Source organism: Dunckerocampus dactyliophorus, chromosome 5, assembly GCF_027744805.1.
Source record: "Dunckerocampus dactyliophorus isolate RoL2022-P2 chromosome 5, RoL_Ddac_1.1, whole genome shotgun sequence".
In the NCBI taxonomy this organism is placed as follows: domain Eukaryota; kingdom Metazoa; phylum Chordata; class Actinopteri; order Syngnathiformes; family Syngnathidae; genus Dunckerocampus; species Dunckerocampus dactyliophorus.
This window is the reverse complement of record NC_072823.1, coordinates 20,571,016-20,593,520: the sequence shown is the minus strand read 5'-3', so window position 1 is coordinate 20,593,520 and position 22,505 is coordinate 20,571,016. Positions and strand designations below refer to the sequence as shown.

General features: G+C 42.1%; 1 protein-coding gene across 15 annotated transcripts in view; it reads right to left on the bottom strand.

The window, feature by feature from the left end:
• Positions 1-22,505, bottom strand: part of cnot1 (CCR4-NOT transcription complex, subunit 1) — a 31,234-nt gene that overhangs the window by 2,485 nt on the left and 6,244 nt on the right. For 4 of the 15 annotated variants that reach the window (XM_054776188.1, XM_054776194.1, XM_054776191.1 and 1 more), the window contains exons 14-46: positions 22,273-22,392; positions 22,005-22,127; positions 21,777-21,928; positions 21,536-21,686; positions 21,158-21,371; positions 20,894-21,034; positions 16,388-16,512; positions 15,998-16,284; positions 15,836-15,913; positions 15,459-15,708; positions 12,406-12,546; positions 12,147-12,326; positions 11,932-12,048; positions 11,752-11,862; positions 11,586-11,663; positions 7,857-8,034; positions 7,561-7,715; positions 7,177-7,473; positions 6,958-7,098; positions 6,667-6,771; positions 4,415-4,534; positions 4,145-4,339; positions 3,908-4,050; positions 3,600-3,708; positions 3,329-3,498; positions 3,017-3,248; positions 2,694-2,942; positions 2,423-2,586; positions 2,230-2,347; positions 2,055-2,156; positions 1,722-1,895; positions 1,122-1,271; positions 858-1,038 (exon numbers count right to left, since the gene is read on the bottom strand). In XM_054776188.1, coding sequence (XP_054632163.1) covers positions 858-1,038; positions 1,122-1,271; positions 1,722-1,895; positions 2,055-2,156; positions 2,230-2,347; positions 2,423-2,586; positions 2,694-2,942; positions 3,017-3,248; positions 3,329-3,498; positions 3,600-3,708; positions 3,908-4,050; positions 4,145-4,339; positions 4,415-4,534; positions 6,667-6,771; positions 6,958-7,098; positions 7,177-7,473; positions 7,561-7,715; positions 7,857-8,034; positions 11,586-11,663; positions 11,752-11,862; positions 11,932-12,048; positions 12,147-12,326; positions 12,406-12,546; positions 15,459-15,708; positions 15,836-15,913; positions 15,998-16,284; positions 16,388-16,512; positions 20,894-21,034; positions 21,158-21,371; positions 21,536-21,686; positions 21,777-21,928; positions 22,005-22,127; positions 22,273-22,392 — 5,251 coding nt within the window. Of the gene's footprint in view, positions 1-857; positions 1,039-1,121; positions 1,272-1,721; positions 1,896-2,054; positions 2,157-2,229; positions 2,348-2,422; positions 2,587-2,693; positions 2,943-3,016; positions 3,249-3,328; positions 3,499-3,599; positions 3,709-3,907; positions 4,051-4,144; positions 4,340-4,414; positions 4,535-6,666; positions 6,772-6,957; positions 7,099-7,176; positions 7,474-7,560; positions 7,716-7,856; positions 8,035-11,585; positions 11,664-11,751; positions 11,863-11,931; positions 12,049-12,146; positions 12,327-12,405; positions 12,547-15,458; positions 15,709-15,834; positions 15,914-15,997; positions 16,285-16,387; positions 16,513-20,893; positions 21,035-21,157; positions 21,372-21,535; positions 21,687-21,776; positions 21,929-22,004; positions 22,128-22,272; positions 22,393-22,505 lie in introns of all 15 variants that reach the window. The other 11 variants (XM_054776193.1, XM_054776204.1, XM_054776202.1 and 8 more) reach the window with 9 other exon arrangements.

Here is a 22,505-nt window from a genome sequence, read left to right as displayed (position 1 = left end):
AGTCGGTCCCAGGGGTACGGCGGAGCCTCCGCCACAGAGGTTAAGACACACCGGACCCATCGTGTCAATTCGTGATGACACGCCCCGCCTAGCCATCACTGGCTGCAGATAATCACATTACATTGCTTGCCTTGGCCAATCAGTGCTGCGAAGAATTTAGCGCACTCATGGTGTGTTCCATTTGTACTTGAAAGTCGGAATTTCCCAGTTCCTAGCTGGAACACCCGACTGAAACGCCCCCTGAAGTCGGAATGTTCAACTTGGAAGTCAGAGCATCCACACCACCTCTGAGTTAACAATCAATGATGGCTGCCTCGTGTGTAAAATGGTAAATAATGATTAAATAATTTATAAAAAATATTGCTATAGTGTGAAGTTTTTCTGACTTGGCATCTGGAACGCTTTTAACTCTGAGATCATGTCACTCTCACTCCGACTTCCCAGTTCCAAGTACAAATGAAACGCACCATCAAGTAGTCAACGTGTCACTGATGTGCTAGCACGTCGTGTGATTTCCTTCTTAATATTTTAATCCATACTATGTCGAGCAAAAAAAGAAAGTGGTCGGACAAACATGTACAGCATGGATTACACGTGTCACGGACCGTGATGGGAGTCAGCGTCCTGTCTCTGTCATTTTGTGCACCAGTAAACAAACATACACCTACGTCTTGAATTTTTTTAAATGTATTTTTATATGTATTGAAATTTTTAAAAAACTATATTTTATTTTTCACTAATGAAGGGTTCGGTGAATGGGCATATGAAATTGATGGGGTTTGGTACCTCCAACAAGGTTAAGAACCACTGCATTAGACACATTTTCAAAGTAAAGACAGCATTTTAGTACAAGTTACCTTCAGTGTCCAGATCCACAGCCAGGTTCTGGAAGATGTCCATGTGTGCAGAGTGTGTGATGGTGCTCATGGAGGGGGTGCTGCCCTTATTGTGGATGTGAGCGATAGCCTGTGTACCCACATACAACACTAAAGCATTGATCAGCTGGATGTTGTAGCGATTCCCCGGCTCATTTGAAACCTGAAGGACAGAAAAAAGATATATGATGTTCACAACAGCTCAAACACAAGTGCTTAGGACCTCTCGTGATGAATGAAACCTACCTGTAGATTGCTACGCAGCTCAGAGAGGAATGTGACCGGTGATCGCGTTTTGAGATAGGAGTCCAGATCCTTCTTGAACTGGGAAGGCATGACGCTTGTGAAGTTGGTAAGGATACGGGGAGCAATGTTGATCTCACTCAGCATGTCCACCTGCAGTGGAGGTGATAAGATAGGAAGCTAGTTTGATGGACAATGGTTTAGAGCAGTGGTCCCCAACCTTTGTGGACCCACGGACAGGCTTGTGATTCCACAAATCACCGGCAGATGGGGGATGGTGGGTGGTAATGTGTGTGGGTTGTTACTATATATTATGTAAAACCAAGACAGGAACATCAAATTAAAAGCACAAAATCAATACAGACGGATCATCCACTAGTACGAGCCTGGAGTTCATTTTTCCAGAGAGAAGATGTTGCTGTTTGATGTGTGTGGTAGCAGACAGTGTGCTAGCATGAATTGAGTTGAGGATGTGAACCTAAGGAATATGCATATTAGCATTGCCTGAAAGTCTCCACGGCTGGGATCCCTGGTTTAGAGGACCCTACTGTATATTCACAAATATGGCTTACATCCACTGTGTGTGCATGCAAGTGTTTGTACCTTGAGATTGGGCGTGAAAGGGTCAGGGAGCCTCATATTGCGCGGAAAGGCACTCAGGATGAGGTTGCGGAGCTGAATGCAGTTGGGCGGGATCACGTCACAGAAGCCATAATGGTAATCACACAAGAACTCGGGGAAGTCATGCAGCAGGACAAGTAGTACTCTAAGTGTGCCCTGTAACAGAACATCAAGAGAATGGGAAATGTTGACAGTTGGCTTGGCGAGGAGCCTCATGGCAACTATATAGATAATGTGGAATCAGGAAGTGAATATTATAAGGAAAGAAAGGCAAAGGTACAGTAACTGATTAAAAAAAAAAGAAAAAAAAAGTACCTTGTAGAGAATTTGCATAGGTTTGTTGAGCTCTACGTTCCTCAAGAAAGGTGCTAGGTACTTGAAGAGATCAATAAGCAACTGTGCGTACATGGGCCAACCCTAGAAAACAAATTAATTGACAATCAGCTAAAAGCTAACTTCTTTGTGTGTCTTTAAAACACTGAATGCAAACCTTCTGTTGTGGTGTGTGTGCAAGCATGCGTGCAATGAAGATGCGATGGGAAATGAGTTCAAGCCAGGCGTACACAAAGCCAGGAGCCTTTGTGGGTCTCAGGATGTGGAAGGTATTGCTGGAGGAAAAAGGGAATATTTTGTTAGGTTCAGTCAAGAAGGGAGCCGCCTGATGAGGCAGATGCATGTCTTACCAGAAGGCAGTGAGCGTCTGGAAGTTGATGGTCTCCAGGACGTGTTCAGGAGCGTTCAGCTCCAACAGCAGCATAATGAAAATGCGGTGGTAAGGCAGCTGCTGGAATTCTGTCTGGCGAACATCGTGGTCCTGGATCAACACCCCGACAACAATACCCAGCACCTATTGGCAGAAGGAGGAGTCGTAACTATAAATTCCAACTACAGTTGAGATTGGGGATTTGTATCTGCTATTACACAAAGAGCTGTTGTGTCAGGACAATGTTGTACCTTGTTGAGGAGGTTGATTTTTGTCACGGTGTTGGAGGCCTCTCCAGAGTGCTTGACTAACAGGGCTATGAGTCTAACAAAGGCATCCAGGTTGTGGTAGCATTTTGCTCTGATGATGGCTGCACTTGCTGCTGGATTGTGCTGCTGTTCAGCCTGCGCCCGATAGCTGATCTCCACACACATTTCCGTGCACAACCGGAAGAACCGCGTGATCAAGTCATCAGTTTTCAAAATCCCTTGCTGGTGCATCTGGAATAGAGAATGAGCAAAACAATAGATTGATGTTGAGATAAGTCACATTAAGTTAACTTTTCAGTGGCTACCTGGCCAACAAAGGCGGAGAAGGCTTTGGTGCTATCCCTGCCGGCAGCAGCTGAGTGGTACAGGTTGACCCATTCCCTCAGGAGATACTCCGCCTTTTCCCTCAGGCCTGGGGGATCATCATACTCAGAAGCCTGTGAAATCCCAGAGTGCATCATGAAGTTCGGTCCACCATGGGCCCGGTCAATCATGGCCTCATAGTTGGAGCGGACGACATCCATCAGCTGAGGAAGACTAGATGAAAACACAACAACTTAAAACATCAAATGCGCACAATTAAACCAAAGCTTTTGTATCTTCAGGACTGTATGTACCCTTCAGGTGCAGTGGCTCTGGAGTGTGCACAAGTCCTCATTAAAGTCTCAATTGTGTGGAAGAGGTCAGCTTCTGTGACATGGCTAACACTGCGCTCATCCACCAGCAACAGCTTCACTAACTGCATCGCAAATGCAACTGCCATGTAGTGCAGTCCATTCTCCATTGACTGCAGGAAAACAATGGAATAAGTTTGATTGTTATTGTGTTAGGATATAAGCAGGTTAGTATTAATAAATATTAATAAACACTAATGTAGGTTATGCATACCTGAGCTAGGTGTAGATCATACTGTTGCATATTCACAAGATGGTTTTGGATCAAAAGCTCCACCGCTTCCACATTGTACTTGTACTCATCCCGGCATTCAATGAGACACCTGTCAATCAAAAACACAATGAGCAATTAAGACCCTTTTACGAATCTGTATATCAAATCACTGATGGTAAAAATGCTGTAACAAGTCAAGGGATTTTAAATCAAGCAAGCGTGAAAGGCACACCGAAAAAAAAACTGTTTAAAAAGGGAACTAGCACCAGTTAAATTCAATTAAATTAATGAAATGAATACACACATACCTGGTGATCTGTTTGTTGCACCACTGTGGCCCATAGGCACGCCCATCCTGGAGGGCTTTAAGGACTAGAAGGTGACACTGCCTATACCGGAGAAGCAAGTCATTATCAGCCCCGCTAGTGGCATCCAGAAGACCTTCCACAGCCTGTGCAACAGACAAAATAAAATACATTTAGCCCACATCCTCACACAACTTGGAAAACATGTCTCTCTTACAAAAATAAAGCAGAAAATTCTACCTTCTGTAGCAGTCCAAGTGCTGCAATGCCATCTCTGGAGTTCCTCGCCAAGGCCACAGCCTCTAGCAGACTGCGGAGGGCTTGTGTCAGGGGGTTCATGGAGTGAGCTGGAGGGATGGCGTGAAGGTGCTGCTCCAAGTCAGCCATGCACTTATCATAGATTTGTGCAACATCGTCTGTGGCCCATGCTTGTTGCTGTACAAAAATGCAGAGAGAAAGAATTATGATAAAATATTCCACTATTTCCTGATTGAGTAAAGAAAATCTCACCTTCATTGGCTGAGCCAGGAAACCAGTTGGCTGAGAAAGATCATTACTGGGTAGAAAACCTGGAACGTTCCTCGCAAACTCCTCATACACAGCGAGTTGCTTTGGGTCCACTCCTCCCACCTAAAAACAAAAAAGCATAATCGGCCTCATTCACCAATATCTTTTTAAGAATCTTCTTAGATTTCCTCTTAAGCTTTTCTTAAGAGTGTACTTAGGAAAACTCCAAGTCAGACATGTCAGATTCATCAACAGAAATGTTCGCAGCTGTGTTCTTAAAATTTATGAATCCCATCTCATCGTAAACTCAAAGCGCGTGTAAAGCGAGCCAAATTAACATGTGCCTCGCATAGTGGTAACAGCCCACCAATGCCAATAAAAGGGCATTAGACTGCAGGGTAGTGTGCAGACACAGATTTCAAAATGCCAAAAGCAAAAGGTAAATTGGAGCGCAGCAGGTGAAGTACCCCATAACTTAATATTTTGTTACACAACCTTTTGAGGCAATCGCTGCAATCAATCGATTCCTGTAACTGTCAATGAGACTTTTGCACTTCTCAGTAGGTATTTTGGCCCAAACCTCATGAGCAAACTGCTCCAGTTGTCTCAGGTTTGAAGGGTGCCTTTTCCAGACGGCATGTTTCAGCTCCTTCAAAAAATGCTCAATAGGATTAAGGTCAGGGCTCATAGAAGGCCACTTTAGAATAGTCCAGTGTTGTCCTCTGAGCCATTCTTGGGTGTTTTTAGCTTTGTTTTGGGCCATTGTCCTGTTGTCAGACCCATGACCTGCGACTGAGACCAAGCTTTCTGACACTGGCCAGCACATTTCTCTCTAGAATCCCTTGATAGTCTTGAGATTTCATTGTACCCTGCATAGATTCAAGACCAGATGCAGCAAAGCAGCCCCAGAACATCACAGAGCCTCCTCCATGTTTCACAGTAGGAACAGTGTTCTTTTCTTGATCTACTTTTTTTCGTCTGTGAACATAGAGCTGATGTGCCTTGCCAAAAAGTTCAATATTTTCCTCATCTGTCCATAGGACATTCTCCCAGAAGCTGTGTGGCTTGTCAACATGTAGTCTGGCAAAGTCCAGTCTGGCCTTTTTATGACTTGTTTTCAACAGTGGTGTCCTCCTTGGTCTTCTCCCATTAAGTCCACTTTGGCTCAAACAATGGCGGCTGGTGCGATCTGACACTGATGTTTCTTGAGCTTGAAGTTCACTTTTAATCTCTTTAGAAGTTTTTCTGGGCTCTTTTGTTACCATTTGTATTATCAGTCTCTTTGATTTGTCATCAATTTTCCTCCTACGGCCACATCCAGGGAGGTTGGCTACAGTCCCATGGATCTTAAATTTCTGAATAATATGTGCAACTGTTGTCACAGGAACATCAAGCTGCTTGGAGATGGTCTTATAGCCTTTACCTTTAACATGCTTGTTGATAATTTTCTTTCTAATCTGAGACATTTTTTTCTTTGCTTCCTCTGGTCCATATTGAGTGTGGCACACACCATGTCACCAAACAGCACAGTGACTGACTGTAGTCCAATCTATAGGCCTACTGACTGATTACAAGGTTGTAGACACCTGTTAGTGGACACACTTTGAATTAACATGGCCATTTGGTCACATTATTTTCAGTCTTTTCTCGGGGTACCATCATTTTTGTCCAGGCCTGTTTCATGAGTTTATTTTTTTCAATAATTCTGTTGAAGCATGGTTGAAAAGCAATGTCTGACGTTCATTGGTTAAATTTTATAAATTTTTTTAAATCTATTATTACTTTTTTCCAGATTCAAGTTATTTCTGTGACCATTGTGAGTTTTTCTTTCATTGAACGAAGGGTACCAACAATTTTGTCCACGCGTGTATATTTCAACATTGTGTTATTTTTAAATACCTACATTAGGCAATACACATGCGTGCAGATCTATTACTACTTTGCTTTGGCTTTGGCTTTGGCTTTGCTTCGCTTCTTCCTACTCCTTTTGGACATGTGGAACTGTCAAAGAATGATTCATGAGATGTATTCCATTGTAACCTTCATGTTCAAATAAACTAAACCAAACTTTATAACAAGAAAGGAGAAAAGAAGGTAATTGATTGGGGTATCAGCAAATATACAATGTTGCAGTATCAGACATGAAAAAGCGGCATTGAGCCATCCATCCCTAGCCTTTAGCCAAATATAAACCTTACTGCAATGCACTGCAAGTACCACACATACTAAAATAAGTCCCATGTTAAAACATTTACCTTGAGTCTTATCTGCTCTGGCATACGTTCAGCCTGGTAAGTCAACACAACTGGATCACAGTAACGGCGTCCTTCTTGGCGTGCATGCTTCCTGAGCTCAAATTCCTTAAAGAGAAGGTACACAGCTACATGTTAAAAACAACCAAACCTATAGTATTTACTTGTAGTTTTAACTACTGTTAATCTTTTGGGTCAATGAATCCAATCAGTTCACGCATATTTGCGAATTGTCCGTTGATTTTGTACATTTTGCACAGATAACGTATTAGTACGCAAATGCCCAATCCTCACTGTGGCAAGCCTCTTGTCCATTTCAGGGCCGGCCTTCTCCACAGCTGTTTTCTGAATAAAGCAGCATGCCAGTTCACAGTTCTCCTGAGCAACTCTCGCTGCAGCCTCCTCCATCATTTCCCTCTGTTGGGGAGTCGGTGCCTAAAAATATAAACGTATTTTGTCAATAGGATGGTGTTATGCATTTTAGTGATAAAATATCACCAGAAGCCAGCTTACCCTCAGTGCAGCAGCAAAACTGTTTTTGAGATTAGCAGCAATGCTCACGAGCAGAGGCTCCCGGCAGGTGATCATGGCCATACCAGCAGTCAGGTTCCTCATCATGTGGTGGGCCGCCACACGCATGCGGGACTCCTCTGAATCCAGGGCAAAGTCCTTCCTGATGATTTGCTCACATGTTGTCATTGCAATTTTGATAGAGCGATCAACCACAGGGTGCACCAGCTCCTGTACAGCACGTTCAACTGATTGCCTTACACACTGCTTCAACTGAGGATGGGCCTGCAGTAGAGGGATCTAAAGAGAAAGAAAAGTGGAACCATGAGCTAAACGTGAGGGGCGTATTTGAATACGCTGTATATATGCTAAATCTACTATACTTACGTTAGCATTGATATTAATGTGTGGTGCCAGGCCTGCCAAAGCATACACATTGATGTCATGGTAACTGAACTGTGGGGTGGGTGGCCCTGTGGTTGTGCAAGTGGTAGTGGTGGCAGCTGGAGTTGAGGGTGGAGCTGCAAATGGAACAAAGTCTCCTGTTGGTCACAAAAGGCTATTTTGATTAAAATCACAGGAAAAAGCAAAGGTAAACAAGACACTTGGAATTCAAAATGTTATTCTGAAACAGAGTTACATGTTCAAATATTACCAGAAGCAGTATGAAATATAAGAATTACCTGATGTAGTAACAGGGAGCATTTCATCTGGAGGCTTTGCTTCTTTCTTTGGTGCCGACAGCTGCTCCTCAAGACTCTTAAGCTTCTCCTTGTCCTTCAACAAGTTTCCTGGCTTCAGGTCATTGATATCCAGAGACAAGTTCTTACATAGAACTTCAATCTCAAATTTGAGGTTAAGCTGCAATAAGACCAAAAAGAAGTGAACAAAATGACCCCACTTCTTCAGGGTTCACAGACAATGTATTTGCAACAATGCTGACATTTTTCTACATCAAAAACAGTTTCTGTAAGGAATTTAAACTTGAAGTAATGTTCTGTTTCACTACTGATTTCCCGATGTATATTACCACTTTTAATTTGAAGGTTGTACTAACGGATATGATTTTATTGTGACGAGAGAAACGGAAAAAGGAAATTTCCTTTAGCAACTGAAGTGCCACTGCTAAGAATAGAAATGGAAAAATAGAGACAACGAGTTAAAAGAATTCTAGCGCAAGTTGAGACGTTGACAAGGTAAATGGCTTAAGTTGTTAATTTTGCACAAAAATGTAAAAATATGTATAGTCCAAAATTATTATCTAAATGTAGTATTTCTTCTGTACACTTCTGTAAAGCCTTCTGGTCATCAGTTCCGGACCATAATTTCAACTGAGCCATTACAGTAAAGAGCTTGACCAAATGCTGCCATGACACGCAATGTGGTCTCAACGTTTCAAGACACTAACACACTATGGACCGAAGGTGGCAGCACTCGGTCTAGAAAGGCAGCAGAATTAAAAAAAAAAAAAAAAAAAAAGTATGACACATGCAGCTTAAGAAAGAATATCGGACATCAATAAGCAGACAGACTTTTTCTGCAAAAGGAAATTCAACAATATAAATGCTTGCTTCACAATGTGAGTGAAAACCGACAAGATTTTCAAGCCATTAAGCAAAAGGACATGTTTGCTGAACTAAATGGTAAAGTTAAAAGCGTTAATGAACCTCGCCGCTCTGAAAGTGCCTCAGTACCAGAAAAAAAATGCTTGCCTATAAAAGAGAGATGCATAAAAAGAAAAGTTAATCAGCTCATATGATCATTACAAAATTCAAGTATGTGAAATAAGACAAAGGCTTATGGCAGATTTAAAAGGAAATATACATATCACTTAGACATTTTAGAAGGAGAAAAACTCAATGTTATGAGGCTGTAGAACAAACTCAAGTCATGTAGCACCGTCAACTGGCCTACTGAGAAAAGCTGACACCTGTGATGCTGTCATAAGTGACATTCAAAATAATATATGTAAGATTGTCTAGCATTGATGAAGACTTTGACGCTGATCGGCAAAAAGGTCATGTGAATTTGCTGCTACACTGACTATGTGCTCTCTATCTACGGGTCTACAGCTGCAAGATCATCCCAGTCAAACGATTCCCATCATTCCTACATCGCATCAAAACTAGCTAATGCAGCGGCAGAACTTGCAGCAAAGGAGGCTGAGATCAGGATCTCAGAAGAGTAAAGTAAACAAAGATTACAAGTTCTGGAAAAACAACACAAAAGGGAAATAAAAATCCAAAGGTCTGAGTTGGAACAACTGCAAGCTAGAAAATATACTGAAGCAGCTTGAGCAAGGTTTGACGCTTATGACAGAGTTGATACAGATAGAAAGATCCGTCTGTCAAGAGTGAGCACGTGAGCCCAAACGCTTTATCACAGCCTCCTACAATGCACCCATCTTAACACAGTCATGACACGTGCGGCCCCTGGTGTTGCCCAACTAGCACAAGCTTTTCAAGACAATACTAAACGGACTGCCTATGCCAGAGACAAGTGTCTTTAGTGGTGATCCAATCCACTTCATTGACTGGAAAACTTCTTTAAATTCATTGACAGACCAAAAGAGTTTACCTGAAGAAATATGTTGTCGGTCCAGCTCGCAAATACATTGAGGAAACTTTCTTCAGAAATGACAAAGCAGCATGTGAAGATGCATGGAAAAAAAACGGCCACTCATTCGTCATTCAAAAAGGAATTTAGAGAAAAGTTATCTAACAGCCCAAAAAAACAGTCTAGAGATTCAGAAGGACTCAAAAACTCTGCTGACTTTGTAAATGGTTGGTATGGTCGCTGCTCCTTATGTAAAGGACTTTGAAATACTGAAAGACTGTGAAGAAAATCAAAGACTAATACAGAAAGTGCCAGAATGGGCAGCAACCAGATGGAAACGCCAGATTACGAAAGACAATGATGGAAGGGAAAGATGTTCCCATCTTGAAAGATTTTGCTGCGTTTCTGTCACTAGAAGCTGAACTCGCCTGCAATTCAGTCACTTCCATTCACGCTCTTTGTTTTTCCAGAGTCATTTGTAGATAAAGAAAATCGAAAAGACGTTAAAATGGACAAGGAAAGTATATTCAACACAACAGTGGCTGGCAGACAAGTATGAGCTCACATGCTTGTGCCAGAACACACATCAGCTTCACATGTGCCCTCACCTGATGAAAATGTCACTGGAAGAAAGGGGAACGTGTTAAAGACAATCAACCATTTAAAAACAAGGCCACTTTGCAAAGGAGTGCCGCCGCATCACCTGTGATGACTGCACGAAAATATATCCAACCTGCCTGCACGGCTACGACTACACAAAAGAACCAGGGAAGAACAGACATGTGTCGCCTGTGCATTCATGTGTATGTGATGAAGATCATCTTCCGCTGTGGAACACATAAAAATGATCGCCGCGGCGCTCCGTCACGGAAGAAAAGTGGCATTACCGCAAGTGCTTTCATCACATACACATAATGCACAGGCGATGACAAATATAACGCAGAGGGTTTTGTGAGGTCCGATTTAGGGGGCATTTTTCTGATGCAAATGTATTACTCTTTTGAAGGCATATTGTTTTGAAAAGCCAAACTCTTTACAGCAAGTGAATGGAAAAAACGCACAGCTTGTGATATCAAAGACTTACAAAGACAGACAAAGAAGGTAAAGCTACCGGCACAACAAGCTGCACCCACTTGTTCCTTTCTTGGACAAAAAGTAATGTGCTCAAGGTGGGAGGAAGACTATACATTGCTCAGCTCTGCTCTCCTCAGTGAAGTACTCTTCATTCGAAAAGAGCGTCAGGTCACAAAGCTCATTGATGAAAAACTGCCAAGATCTATGTGAGGATTCAGAAGAGTATCAGAGACTATGTCAAGTACTGATGGACTCGTGAGAAGGGTCAAAATAGCCCTTGGAGACAGAAATCTCAACCAGAAAGGTTAACGCATAAGCAGGACGCCCAGTTCAAAGTCTAATCTGCTATTGGAGATTGCTGAAGTTTCATGTTTCTGTACAATGAAAGTTTACTATAGTTGACTCCAAATGTTTCTTCCTCCTCAAACTATTGACACATTGCTCAAATCTTCGCTACAATCACTTTAAACATCCTATGTCTCATACATCAATACAGAATTCTAGTGAGAGTTGAAAGGGTAAAAGGTAAATGGCTTAAGTTGTCTGATTGTGCACATAAATGTATAAATATGTATAGTTCAAAATGAGTATCTAAATGTATTATTTCTTCTATACACTTCGTTCTTTAGTTATTACGTTGGTCATTATACCCACGGATGTTTAATAAAACCCCTTTGATCATCAGTTCCGGACCATAATTTCAACTGAGCCGCTACAGGTCCAGTGTTTGGTAAAGAGAATCCTAAAATATTTGTGCAAATGTCTCATCACCAAATACTTACCTTGAGGTCATGTTCTTGATGTAGCTCAGCAAGAACATTCATGATGGCCATGGTCCATGGGTTCTGGGGCCTGAAAACCTACAACATCAGAATAAGCAGACTAAGTGTGAAGATCAGGGCTCGTATACATTGGTACACAAATATCATTAAATCCATGTTGTTTCACCATGCTTCGCAGGCTGGACTCCAAAACTTTGGCCACAAAGGGAACAACATAAAGTAGCTCCTGCTGGCCCTTCACATAGGCTTCCAACAGCAGAGACTTAATTTCCAGATCCTGGAAAAATGACAAAAATCAGCTTAAAGTCCAACTGAACACTTCCACACAGAGATAAAATGATCTGACCGTGTAGAGAATGGGCTTGTTTTTAGCCAGTGTAATCATGCCCAGCCAATGGCCCAGGTTCTTCAGCAATGAGCGATCAGAGAAATTGGCTGCAGCTTTGTCTGAAGTCAACAAAACCTAAAATAAACCACAAAGGGAGGAGGCAGCTTTTGTAGCAGGCGACAAACAGGGAAAAGGAGACGTAAATAGTCATTTGTGAGTAGATTTCGCCTAACCTTGATATTCCTGTATGTCTCAGTGAGGACCATTTTTACAAACTCCGGATTCTTGAGTGTGTCCAGAAAGTTGGAGTAGAGACTGTGGAAATTGGGCTCAATGCTGACACGCTTCATCACCAGGTATTGAGACACCCAAGGCATGAACTCTTCCTTCACAGTCTCTTTCAACTCCTCAACCTATTGCAGGAGACAGACTCAGGTCAGCTTCTCTGAATGTGCAATTTGTTACAGAGTATGTTTCTATAATTATGTTTACCTTTTGTGTCATGTTTGACTGCGAAAGGTTATTGAAGATAAAAGCAATCTTCTCCTGGACATTCTCTGGAGGTTCTACAATCCTTTCCGTTTGGTCAGTGGCAACCAGCAGGGTGTCAATATTTGTAGTGTTAATGGAAGGCTGCAAGTATTAAAAAAAAAAAAAAATGAATCCTACCATACCAACAGGTTTATACAGGTTGTGCAAGCTTAGGCCTGTCACGATAATCGATAAATCGAACGATAAAAAAAAACAAAAACACAAATAGCCGCAAACGCCAATGAAGAAGCCTGCGCACACCAACAAAGGAGAACCAGCTACAAAGTTTGGCTTATGCAACACAATGATATCATGCACAGGAGGGTCAACATGATTAAACACCTAATTCATGGTATAGAAATAATGGAATACCTCATCTATGATGTGCTACATGGGATTAATCAAAGCAGTCAGAATAAGGGTAGTCAACAATAAATAACGCCTGTCTCATGCCAGTGTAACCGAGGGGTTCAGGGTGCCCAATGATGAGAAAGTTCGGTGTACGTAAAGGACGAGAGCTACGGTTTTAGGAGATAAGTTTATTTGTGTTCAAAGCTAAACTCTTCTCGCAACGGTCAGGACAAATAAGAGCTCCGTTGGCTACTAGGAACGGAATCGTTCAAATTTAAATGATGCCCAACTCTAATGCACGTTTATTTATACGTGGAGGCGGGGCTACTAGTGAGTGGATACTCTACAGAGTGCTAGCAGCAAGTTAGCAAGCAAACGCTAATATGAATGCAGCCACAAAAGCGATGGTTTCTAAGACAAATACCACAGCCCTAGTGTGGAGGTGCAGCAGAGCCTTCGTCCCGACAGTCAACGCTTACTGAGGCGTTTGGTCATCAAAGTAAATATCAACAAAACAGCGCAAAATGGTGCACGCTCTGATAGTGTCGCTCGTGACATTGCAAAAGAAATGCAACCTTTCAATACGGTTGAAAAGCCAACATTTCGGGAAATGTAGACGGTATGAATGTGGGAGAACGTACATGTCACAAACAGCAATTCCTGAACTGAACAGAGTGAAAGACGACGTGTTGATGGACATCAAAAACATTGCATTTTACGCCGTGTGTGTGTTGGCCACACACACACACGATCAAAATCTTAAGACCAGTTGAAAAATTGCTAGAATTTGCATTTTGCACATTTGGATCTTAATGAGGTTTTAAGTAGAGCCACATTATGCAAAAACAAGAAGGGGGAATGAGACAAAAAGCATTTTGAAAAAGTAATTTATTGAAACAACAATTAAACTGAAGTAGGCCGTTTATCAAAAGTTTAAGACCATCGCTCAAAAAAATGAAACTTTCCAAACGAGAACAAAAAATGTTCTCAGTAGGACTAAGTAATGAGTAGCTCCTCCGTTCTTGGGCATACTTGATGCGAGTGTTTCCAGGAGGCTAGTGGGAACATTGCTCCAAGTGGTGAAGATGGCTTCACAAAGGGCATCAAACTGTCTGGAACTGATGGCCATTTTTATAAACTTCCCTTGCCATCCATCCCCAAATGTTCTCTGTGGGATTTAAATGAGGGGAACATTCAGGATGGTCCAAAAGAGTGATGTTATTCTCCCTGAAGAAGTCCTTCAACAAGCAAGCATTGTGAACTGCAGCATTGTCCTGTTGAAAAACCCAGCTGTTACCACACAGACGAGGGCCCTCAGTTATGAGGTATGCCCGCTGCAACATCTGCATCCGTTTGACGACCCTGCACCACCTGCAGCTCCAGTGTTCCGCTGAATGAAAAAGCACCCCAGATTATGATCGACCCCCCTCCACTGTGCCGGGTAGAAAACATCTAAGGTGGGATCTCCTTGTCATGCCAGTAACGTTGGAAGCCATCTGGACCGTCAAGATTACGGTACATTTTTTCCACCTTTCAATGTCCCATGTTTGATGCTCCCTGGCAAAGTCTAAACGGGCAGTTTTGTGGCATTGAAGGAGACAAGGTCTTGGAATTTATTTTTTTTTAACTCTTTTCCCGCAGATGCCGTCTGATGGTACCAGTAAGGGCCTTAATTTGGGTGGAAGACCGCCCTGTGTCTTGATGGACAGCCAATTGGAGCCTTAAGCTCAGCACAGGTGTGTTTTTTTGGGTTTACCATTTGACTTTTTTGTTCCATAATGCTCAGGATCTTCCACACAATTCAGAATGACTGATTTACTGCACCCAACCTCAGCAGCAATGGCATGCTGAGAGAGGCCTTGCTTATGCAGCTCGACAATCCGACCACGTTTAAAAAGAGAAAGTTTCTAGCTTTAGCCATCAGGAGGCCATGACAGTGTGAATGCCTGACAGAAAATGAAAATTTTGAGCAGATTTTGGCTTTTATAGCCTGTGGTCTTAAACTTTTGATCAGCTGATAAACAGCCTTTCAGTTTAATTGTTGTTTTCAATAAATTACTTTTTGAAAATGCTTTTTGTCTCACTCCCCATTTTTGTTTTTGCATATTAAAACCTCATTAACATCCAAATGTGCAAAATGCAAATTCTAGCAATTTTCCAACTGGTCTTAAGATTTGGATCAGGAGTGTATACACACACACACACACACACACACACACACACACACACACACGACCCCCTACATTAGTTCAACAATACACTACATAGTAGATTTTATTGGGGTGTTTTTTTTTTTTCATAACAGAGACTGGGTCCATGTTTTTTTTTTGGTTATGATTGTGATTTTTATTTAAGTGCAATTTTTGCTAAAAGAGAGTCAATTTTATTTTCAGTGTTTTTGTTTGTTTAATTTATTATGTTATTTAAAAGCTCTTAAAACTCCAATTACAATGTTAAATACTCGAGAAATTAATGTTTTTTGCTTTCGATATGGTGTTATGCCATATAATTAAAAAATTGTCTCAAAAAACTGTCAGTAATATTGATTGACAATTTGTAGTACAATAGTCCAGCAAAATTTGTTATCGTGGCAGGCCTATTATGCAAGCTCCACATTTGTGAACTTTGACAAGCACGTCAAGTCAGAAAGAAGTCAAGCTTACAGGCACATCCTTCTTGAAACTGCTGGGCGTTGGCCTTGTGATGGTCGTGGTCTTGGCAACCGTGGTTGTAGTTGTAGTGGTGGTGACAAGGGTGCTCGTCTGTCCTGCTTGTGGCGCTTTAGGAACACCGGGTTGCTGTGCCTGCGCTTGAACTTGTGCCAGTGCCAGACTTCCAGGGGTGGTGATGGAGCCTTGCATCTTCACCGGAGGGTCCCGTGACTGTTGGCCATACTCAATATACTGCACACACAGGATATTGGAAGATGCAGAGCGGAGGATTTAATTTATCTGTCAGTATTCTCTCCCTGCAGACAATTCTGGAGGTGAAAGTTCAACTCCAAAAATATTTGAAGATAAATTAGGGAAACCTGGTTACCTCTTGTAAATGGTGGGGAAATTGTAAGAAATGTCCAATTGAAGCAAGATGTTGACAGTACTGAGGGTAGTCCTTCAACCTAGAAGTACATAAGTCAATGTTTTCCATACACAAAACCATGAAAGATGTTAAATGCACTCCCAACACACAAAAATCGGAATACCTGTTTTTGAAGCGATCTAGGGCTGCAATCCCAAAGTAATACATTTTGGATCCATAGGGTTTTCTTAAGGCTTCCAGAACATATCGCAGTGCCAGGCCAAGGGCCATGTATGTGACCAGCCCTTTTTCAATGATGCCACCAAAGAGACAGGCCGTGATGTGCAGCTCCTTGTCCGGGTATTGGGGGAAGAAACGGTACTCCTCAAACAAGTTCCGAAGCATGCAATTGAACACCTCCCGCTCCCGCTTGATGGTTGAATCTTTGAACCTTTGCAGCATCTCCAGAACCTGGAAGTAGACAATTGTTTTCATTGCTCAATCAATACATGGTTTTACAGTCCAGGTATGTTTGATTACAGTCAACAACAAACAAACACATATTGCTACTCACTTCATCCACAGACATAGTCGGGTGAGGTGGGTGGTTGTAGATACGCTGGAAGTAACTGTTGGCTTCATCATCTATCTCCTTACTAAAGTGCTGGTTTGCTTCAGGCCAAACCTGAGAAAGGTCAGCTGGTAGGAGAAGACGATGACATGTAACAGACCCATATACAGAAAAGGTAATAACTCAATATACGCAAAGCATAAGCCAAATAATTAATAGATCCAGCGAATTTAAAATGCTTAACCCCTTGCCATTCCATTATCCTGACAAAACCGGGGTTCTACGCCACCCCCATTTGTGTTCCTAGGCGTGATACATGTCATTGGAAAGTTTATTTAACTGAGATGCAACTGATAAACACCATTCCAGGATACAATTATAACTGCAGGTTCTGTGAACATTAACAAGCATGAAGGAAACACACCTTTAAAGTCTCACAGTATTCCAAATGTACATTTAAGTCAGACACATAAGGTGTTACGTTGGCAATCATCCGGTGATTGTATATACAGTAGTCCATTCTAAGACTTAGATCCATAAAAGACACACTGACCACTACTGCAGACTTTCACCATTTTCGTGTGCATATTTTCCACATATCGATTGTATTGTATTGTAATTCAGTTAGGCGGCGTTTACACTTGTAGGCATTTTGACTCCGCACTGTCCCACAATTTGTCGTGGCAATGCGTGTCATTTATTTATGGCACGCCTGAAAAGCATGAAGACTAATTTGCGCACAGTTTGCGTTCCTTTTACGCCAGTGGCGGCTGCTGGTCACTCAAGGAGGGGAAGCAAATTTTTTTCCGGCCTTCATCATAAATGAGTTTATTTATATGTAAATTCTAGTATCTGCCATGATGTGCCGCTTGCTAGCTTCTAGAGCTGCTACGCAAGGCTACTGTGTGACCGGCTGTGAGTGTGACTGATTGTGACGGGGGAGAAGCTCGCAGCTGCCACTGCTCGTTGGGGAAAGAAACCACACAGTGACAGAAGAAAGTCACCAAACACAACGCTACTTGTTTTAAACAAAGGAAGTCCCGGAAATCGGTAAAGTGTACGGATCAGTTCAGAAGAACGGAATGAAAAACGTGGAAAATGCTCCGGTGTAGGTTTATACTTCAAGATCGTTGATTCACTCATTTCACTATCAATCAAAAAGGGATTCCGCCTCAGACAGATCATCAAGTCATCATGCAGAAGGCCAGCGTCTGGGCCAGCCCACAGCACCGGGGAAGCTGAGCTTCCTTTGCAGTCTTAGAGCAATCGCCACTAGTTTAACGCATAAATTACTTGACACGGAAGTAGTGACTGAAAATCGTGCGCTTGGCACAAAATTACTCCGCTCCTGCACAACTTATTTACACCTTGTTAAGTACTGTGTACATTTAGTGCACAACAATAGTATGTGCCACATGCATTGTTCCCGCATGGGTATGTATTGTCACCACCACTTCCCACATCCGTGACACAGTCGTGGCATTATTTGGTCCCGCTGTGTCCCGTGTGACGCCACGCAACAGCAGTCATCACCCCTAGCTTATTGATATCCTCTATTTGCAAGGGACCTACCAGATATTAAAACTCCATAGAAGACACTCATACAAAAAAAAAAACAATGTTTCTCACAGCTGCAGATAAAGAATTTGCAAAGAGCAGGAAGGAGGCAATAAACTAAAAACAAAACAAACAAACAAAAAAAAAAACGCGCCGACTGTGGGAGAGGGAATTGCTGACTAGAAGACATTGCTTTGGGCATTATGACCACTCAAAAGAAAATCACAAGGACTATCCAAGAAGCTACAGAAATTACTTGAGAATTCCCTCAACTTGCTCCAAGAAGTGGTAGGAAAGTTACCATTCATTGTTTGCACATAGGTTGCGGTGCGTTCACATTGCATTCACGACTAGTTCATGGAAATTATGCATGCATTCGATAAATTTTTAACATTTCATATTTCCTTTGCGCACTGGCACACAGCCCCACACAGTATAGACATACTTCACACTGGTTTACGACAAATTTACTAATTGGCACACCATTGCCACGAGAAATTGCTTACCACTGCGGGGACAAAGTGCGTGCAAGTGTAAACAAGGCTTTAGCATGGATACATTAGCCACTTTACGCCAGGTGCAATGCAAAACATGGACTGTGCATTTTTCCCCCCAGAAAACATGTCTGATAAAGTTTAAAATGCACAGTATTCAAACTCCTACAGTATTTGTCAGTGTCAGTAGCACTTGATTCTAACTGCTGGTCACAAAAATTCAGCATGTTTGCTTTCAAAATTTATATCTCTACTGCAAATGGTGCGATGACAGCACAGCTTTAGTGTTTTAGCCCTTGCCCCCCCCCCCCCCCCAAAAAAAACCCAGAATGCTAAGGGGTTAAAAGTACATAGCATATACAGTGCCTTACAAAAATATTCGGCCCCCTTGAACTTTGACCTTTTGCCACATTTCAGGCTTCAAACATAAAGATATAAAATTTTAACCTTTTGTGAAGACAACACCAAGTGGGACACAATTGTGAAGTGGAATGAAATTTATACGGTAGTTTAGGTTTTAACAAATAAAAAACCCTGAGTCGATACGTTGTAGAACCACCTTTTGCTGCAATTGCAGCTGCAAACCTTTTGAGGTATTTCACATCAGTTTTGCACATCTCGAGACTGAAATTTTTGCCCATTCTTCCTTGCAAAACAGCTCGACCTCAGCAAGGTTAGATGGAGAAGGTTTGTGAACACCAGTTTTCACATCTTTCACAGATTCTCAATTGGATTCAGGTCTGGACTTTGACTTGGCCATTCTAAACACCTGGATACATTCAGTTTTGAACCATTCCATTTTAGATTTTGCTTTATGTTTAGGATCATTGTCCTAGTCTCAAGTCCAAGTCTCAAGTCTTTTGCAGACTCCCAACAGGTTTTCTTCCAAAATGGCCCTGTATTTGCCTCCATCCATCTTCCCATCAATTTTAACCATCTTCCCTGACCCTGCTGAAGAAAAGCAGCTCCAGACAATGATGCTGCACCACGTTTGACAGTGGGGATGGTGTGTTCAGGGTGATATGCAGTGTTACTTTCATGCCAATGGATTTTATGGATTTCTTTGAGAAATGGCTTTCTTCTTGCCACTCTTCCATAAAGGCCAGATCTGTGCAGTGTGCAACTAATAGTTGTCCTATGGACAGATTCCCCCACCTCAGCTGTGGATCTCTGCAGTTCATCCAGAGTGATCATGAGCCTCTTGGCTTCATCTCTGATCAGTGCTCTCCTTGTTTGGGCTGAACGTTTAGAGGGATGGCCAGGTCTTGGTAGATTTGCAGTGGTCTGATGCTTTTTCCATTTCAATATGATTGCTTGAACAGTGCTCCGGGAGATGTTTAAAGCTTGTAAAATCTTTTTATATCCTAATCGTGCTTTAAACTCTCCACAACAGTATCTCGGACCTGCCTGGTGTATGCCTTGGTCTTCATGATGCCGTTAACCCTTCAAACAGACCTCTGGAGACCATCACAGAGCAGGTGCATTTATACTGAGACTTAACTACACATAGGTGGACTCTATAATCATCGGTCAACATTGGATTATTCAGAAACCCTCAGGGAACTTCTGGAGTGAGTTGGCTGCACTGACAGTAAAGGGGCTGAATAATTTCACACCCCCCACTTTTCAGTTTTTTTTTTTTTTATTTGTTTAAAAGAAAATTTAAAATATCGTATAAATTTCGTTCCACTTCACGATTGTGTCCCGCTTGGTGTTGTTTCTTCACAAAAACTTCTATTTTATATCCTTATGTTTGAAGCCTGAAACGTGGCAAAAGGTCATACAGTTCAAGGAGGCCAAATACTTTCACAGGGCACTAACAAATTAAAAAGACTAAAGTGGGGCTGTCAGCTTAAGCAGACAAGGAATGGAAGACTGGCCTGTATTTCCTCAACAAAGTATTGGCTAAAGTTTAAGGCCAAAAGTTTGGACGCATGCACGCACTCACAACTGATGGTCCCAATTAATAAGGCAAGAAATTCCACTAAGGAACCCTGACAAGACACACCTGTGAAGTGAAAACCATTTCATGAAGCCCATTGAGAGAACACCAAGGGTTTGCAGTGCTATAAAAAAAATTAAAAAAAATAAGACATAAAATATGTCTAAAAATAAGACATATTTACTGTATAGTTATTTCACACTTTTTTGTTAAGTACAAAATTCCTTGTGTTCATTCATAGATTTAAGAATTTACAATGTAAATAGTCATGAAAATAAAGAAAACACATTGAATGAGAAGGCGTGTCCAAACTTTTGGCCTGTACTGTATGTTGAATGACATTTCAGAGATGTGCGAAATGTCTGTTGAAACCGTACACCATAGTTGCCATGGACACAAGTACTTTAAAAGATTTGTCTGCAACACTAGCCATAATCATACGACAATTGCAGAGGAAATACAGTGCTGAGCAGCACAGGGCAGGCTCACAGTCACACCACTACCACCACCACTTACAGGCCTTCATCTTACTCTGCTGAAAGGTAGGTGGGTTCAGGCTCGGTGTGCTCATCTTCCTGGTGCCAAATGGATCAGTGCTTACTGCTGCCATTCCTAGACTAGAACCAATACCGGAGCCAATTCCCGAGCCCAAGGGACCTGGAAGAAACATCAGATGTTTCATTTTCCTGCCACTGTAAATACAACTCTTTAGTCATGACTTCCTCTTTGCCGATATTGGTGTAAGATAAAAAAAAAAAAAAAAAAAAAAAAGCATAGTACCAGAGTCCATACCAGGAAGCTGCGAGGACAAGCTGCCAATGCCCCCAAATGGTGTGCTTGTATTGGCGTTAGAGAGAGGTGGAAAAGCCTTTGCTGGAGATTGGGGATTACTGAAAGCTGAACTTAGGGAGGTGGGGAAACCCTGCATGCTCTGAGTGTGGGAGGTGGCTGTGCTGCCCAGGTTCAATGAGCCCATACCAGTAAGAGGGTCCATCTAATGGAAGCGAGAGAAAGGGTATTGATTGAAAGGGTATTGACTGAAAATGAGGCAGGAAGTGGTTCCACTAATAAGATTCATGGAGGGTTCAGTTTAATGCCAAGTTGAATTTGATTGTTACGCCAAAGATGCGTCAAAGTGTGTCTTTTATAGCTAGATACCTGAACAGGAGAGATGGCATCCAGGCTGCTGGTGCTCGGAGCCCGACCCTTCGGCATGACCCCGGGTGGTGGCTGCCGGGCTTTGTTCATAACGTTGCTGCAGTTGGCAACCATGGTCAGGATTGTCTCTGACAACTCTTGCAAAACACTCCTGAGGGATGATTGAAACAAACATTTCAAGGAAATATTGTTTTTGATAAGGCTCCAAACAAAACAAAAGCTGATACCGAAAGTATCATACCCAGCACAAGACTGAAGACATGCCAGCATGGTGGCTAAAGTCTCTGGAGGCAACTGAGAGCTTTTAGGCTGGTCCTTGTCAGGGGCCAGACCCCCCATAATGGATGGGCAACGCCTCTTTAGGAATGTTACACAAGCTTGGATAAAAGGTTCCTGACCCAAAGCAAAAGACACAATGCTTAAAACATTGACAATCAAAATGTATTAATCAATTCAAAAGATAACATACCCCATGTTCTCTAATTTTGTCAGTCAGCCATTTATCAAGTTTGAGGTATTCACGGCGAGAGGCAAGTGCAGCAAGGTCAATAACAAAGGCAAATGGAGTACCATTCAGCAGCATTGATAGAGACTGGAGGACAAACAAAATCATTATGGCTTTTGGAAGATAATATCTTATTATTTTATGTTTGGAATAAATCATACAGCTTTGTTTGCATTGACAAATGTAACTATATACCCTACCCACATAACCAGACAGTTATATTTCCACACACCTTCAAGTCTTGGGCCACATCCAGGATGCGAGACAACTTGGCCTGGTCATACTGTTCCCCTCTCATATACCACTCGGCCATTGAACGCATAATTAACTGACGGATGGAAGGAGACTGTCCCTGAAAAAACAGCCAAAGTTTACATATGAGTTAACACAGCATACAACATTAGATCAGCCAAAGATTAAAATACAAAAAGTGCATATCTTCTCAAGCATCAACAATGACTTGTG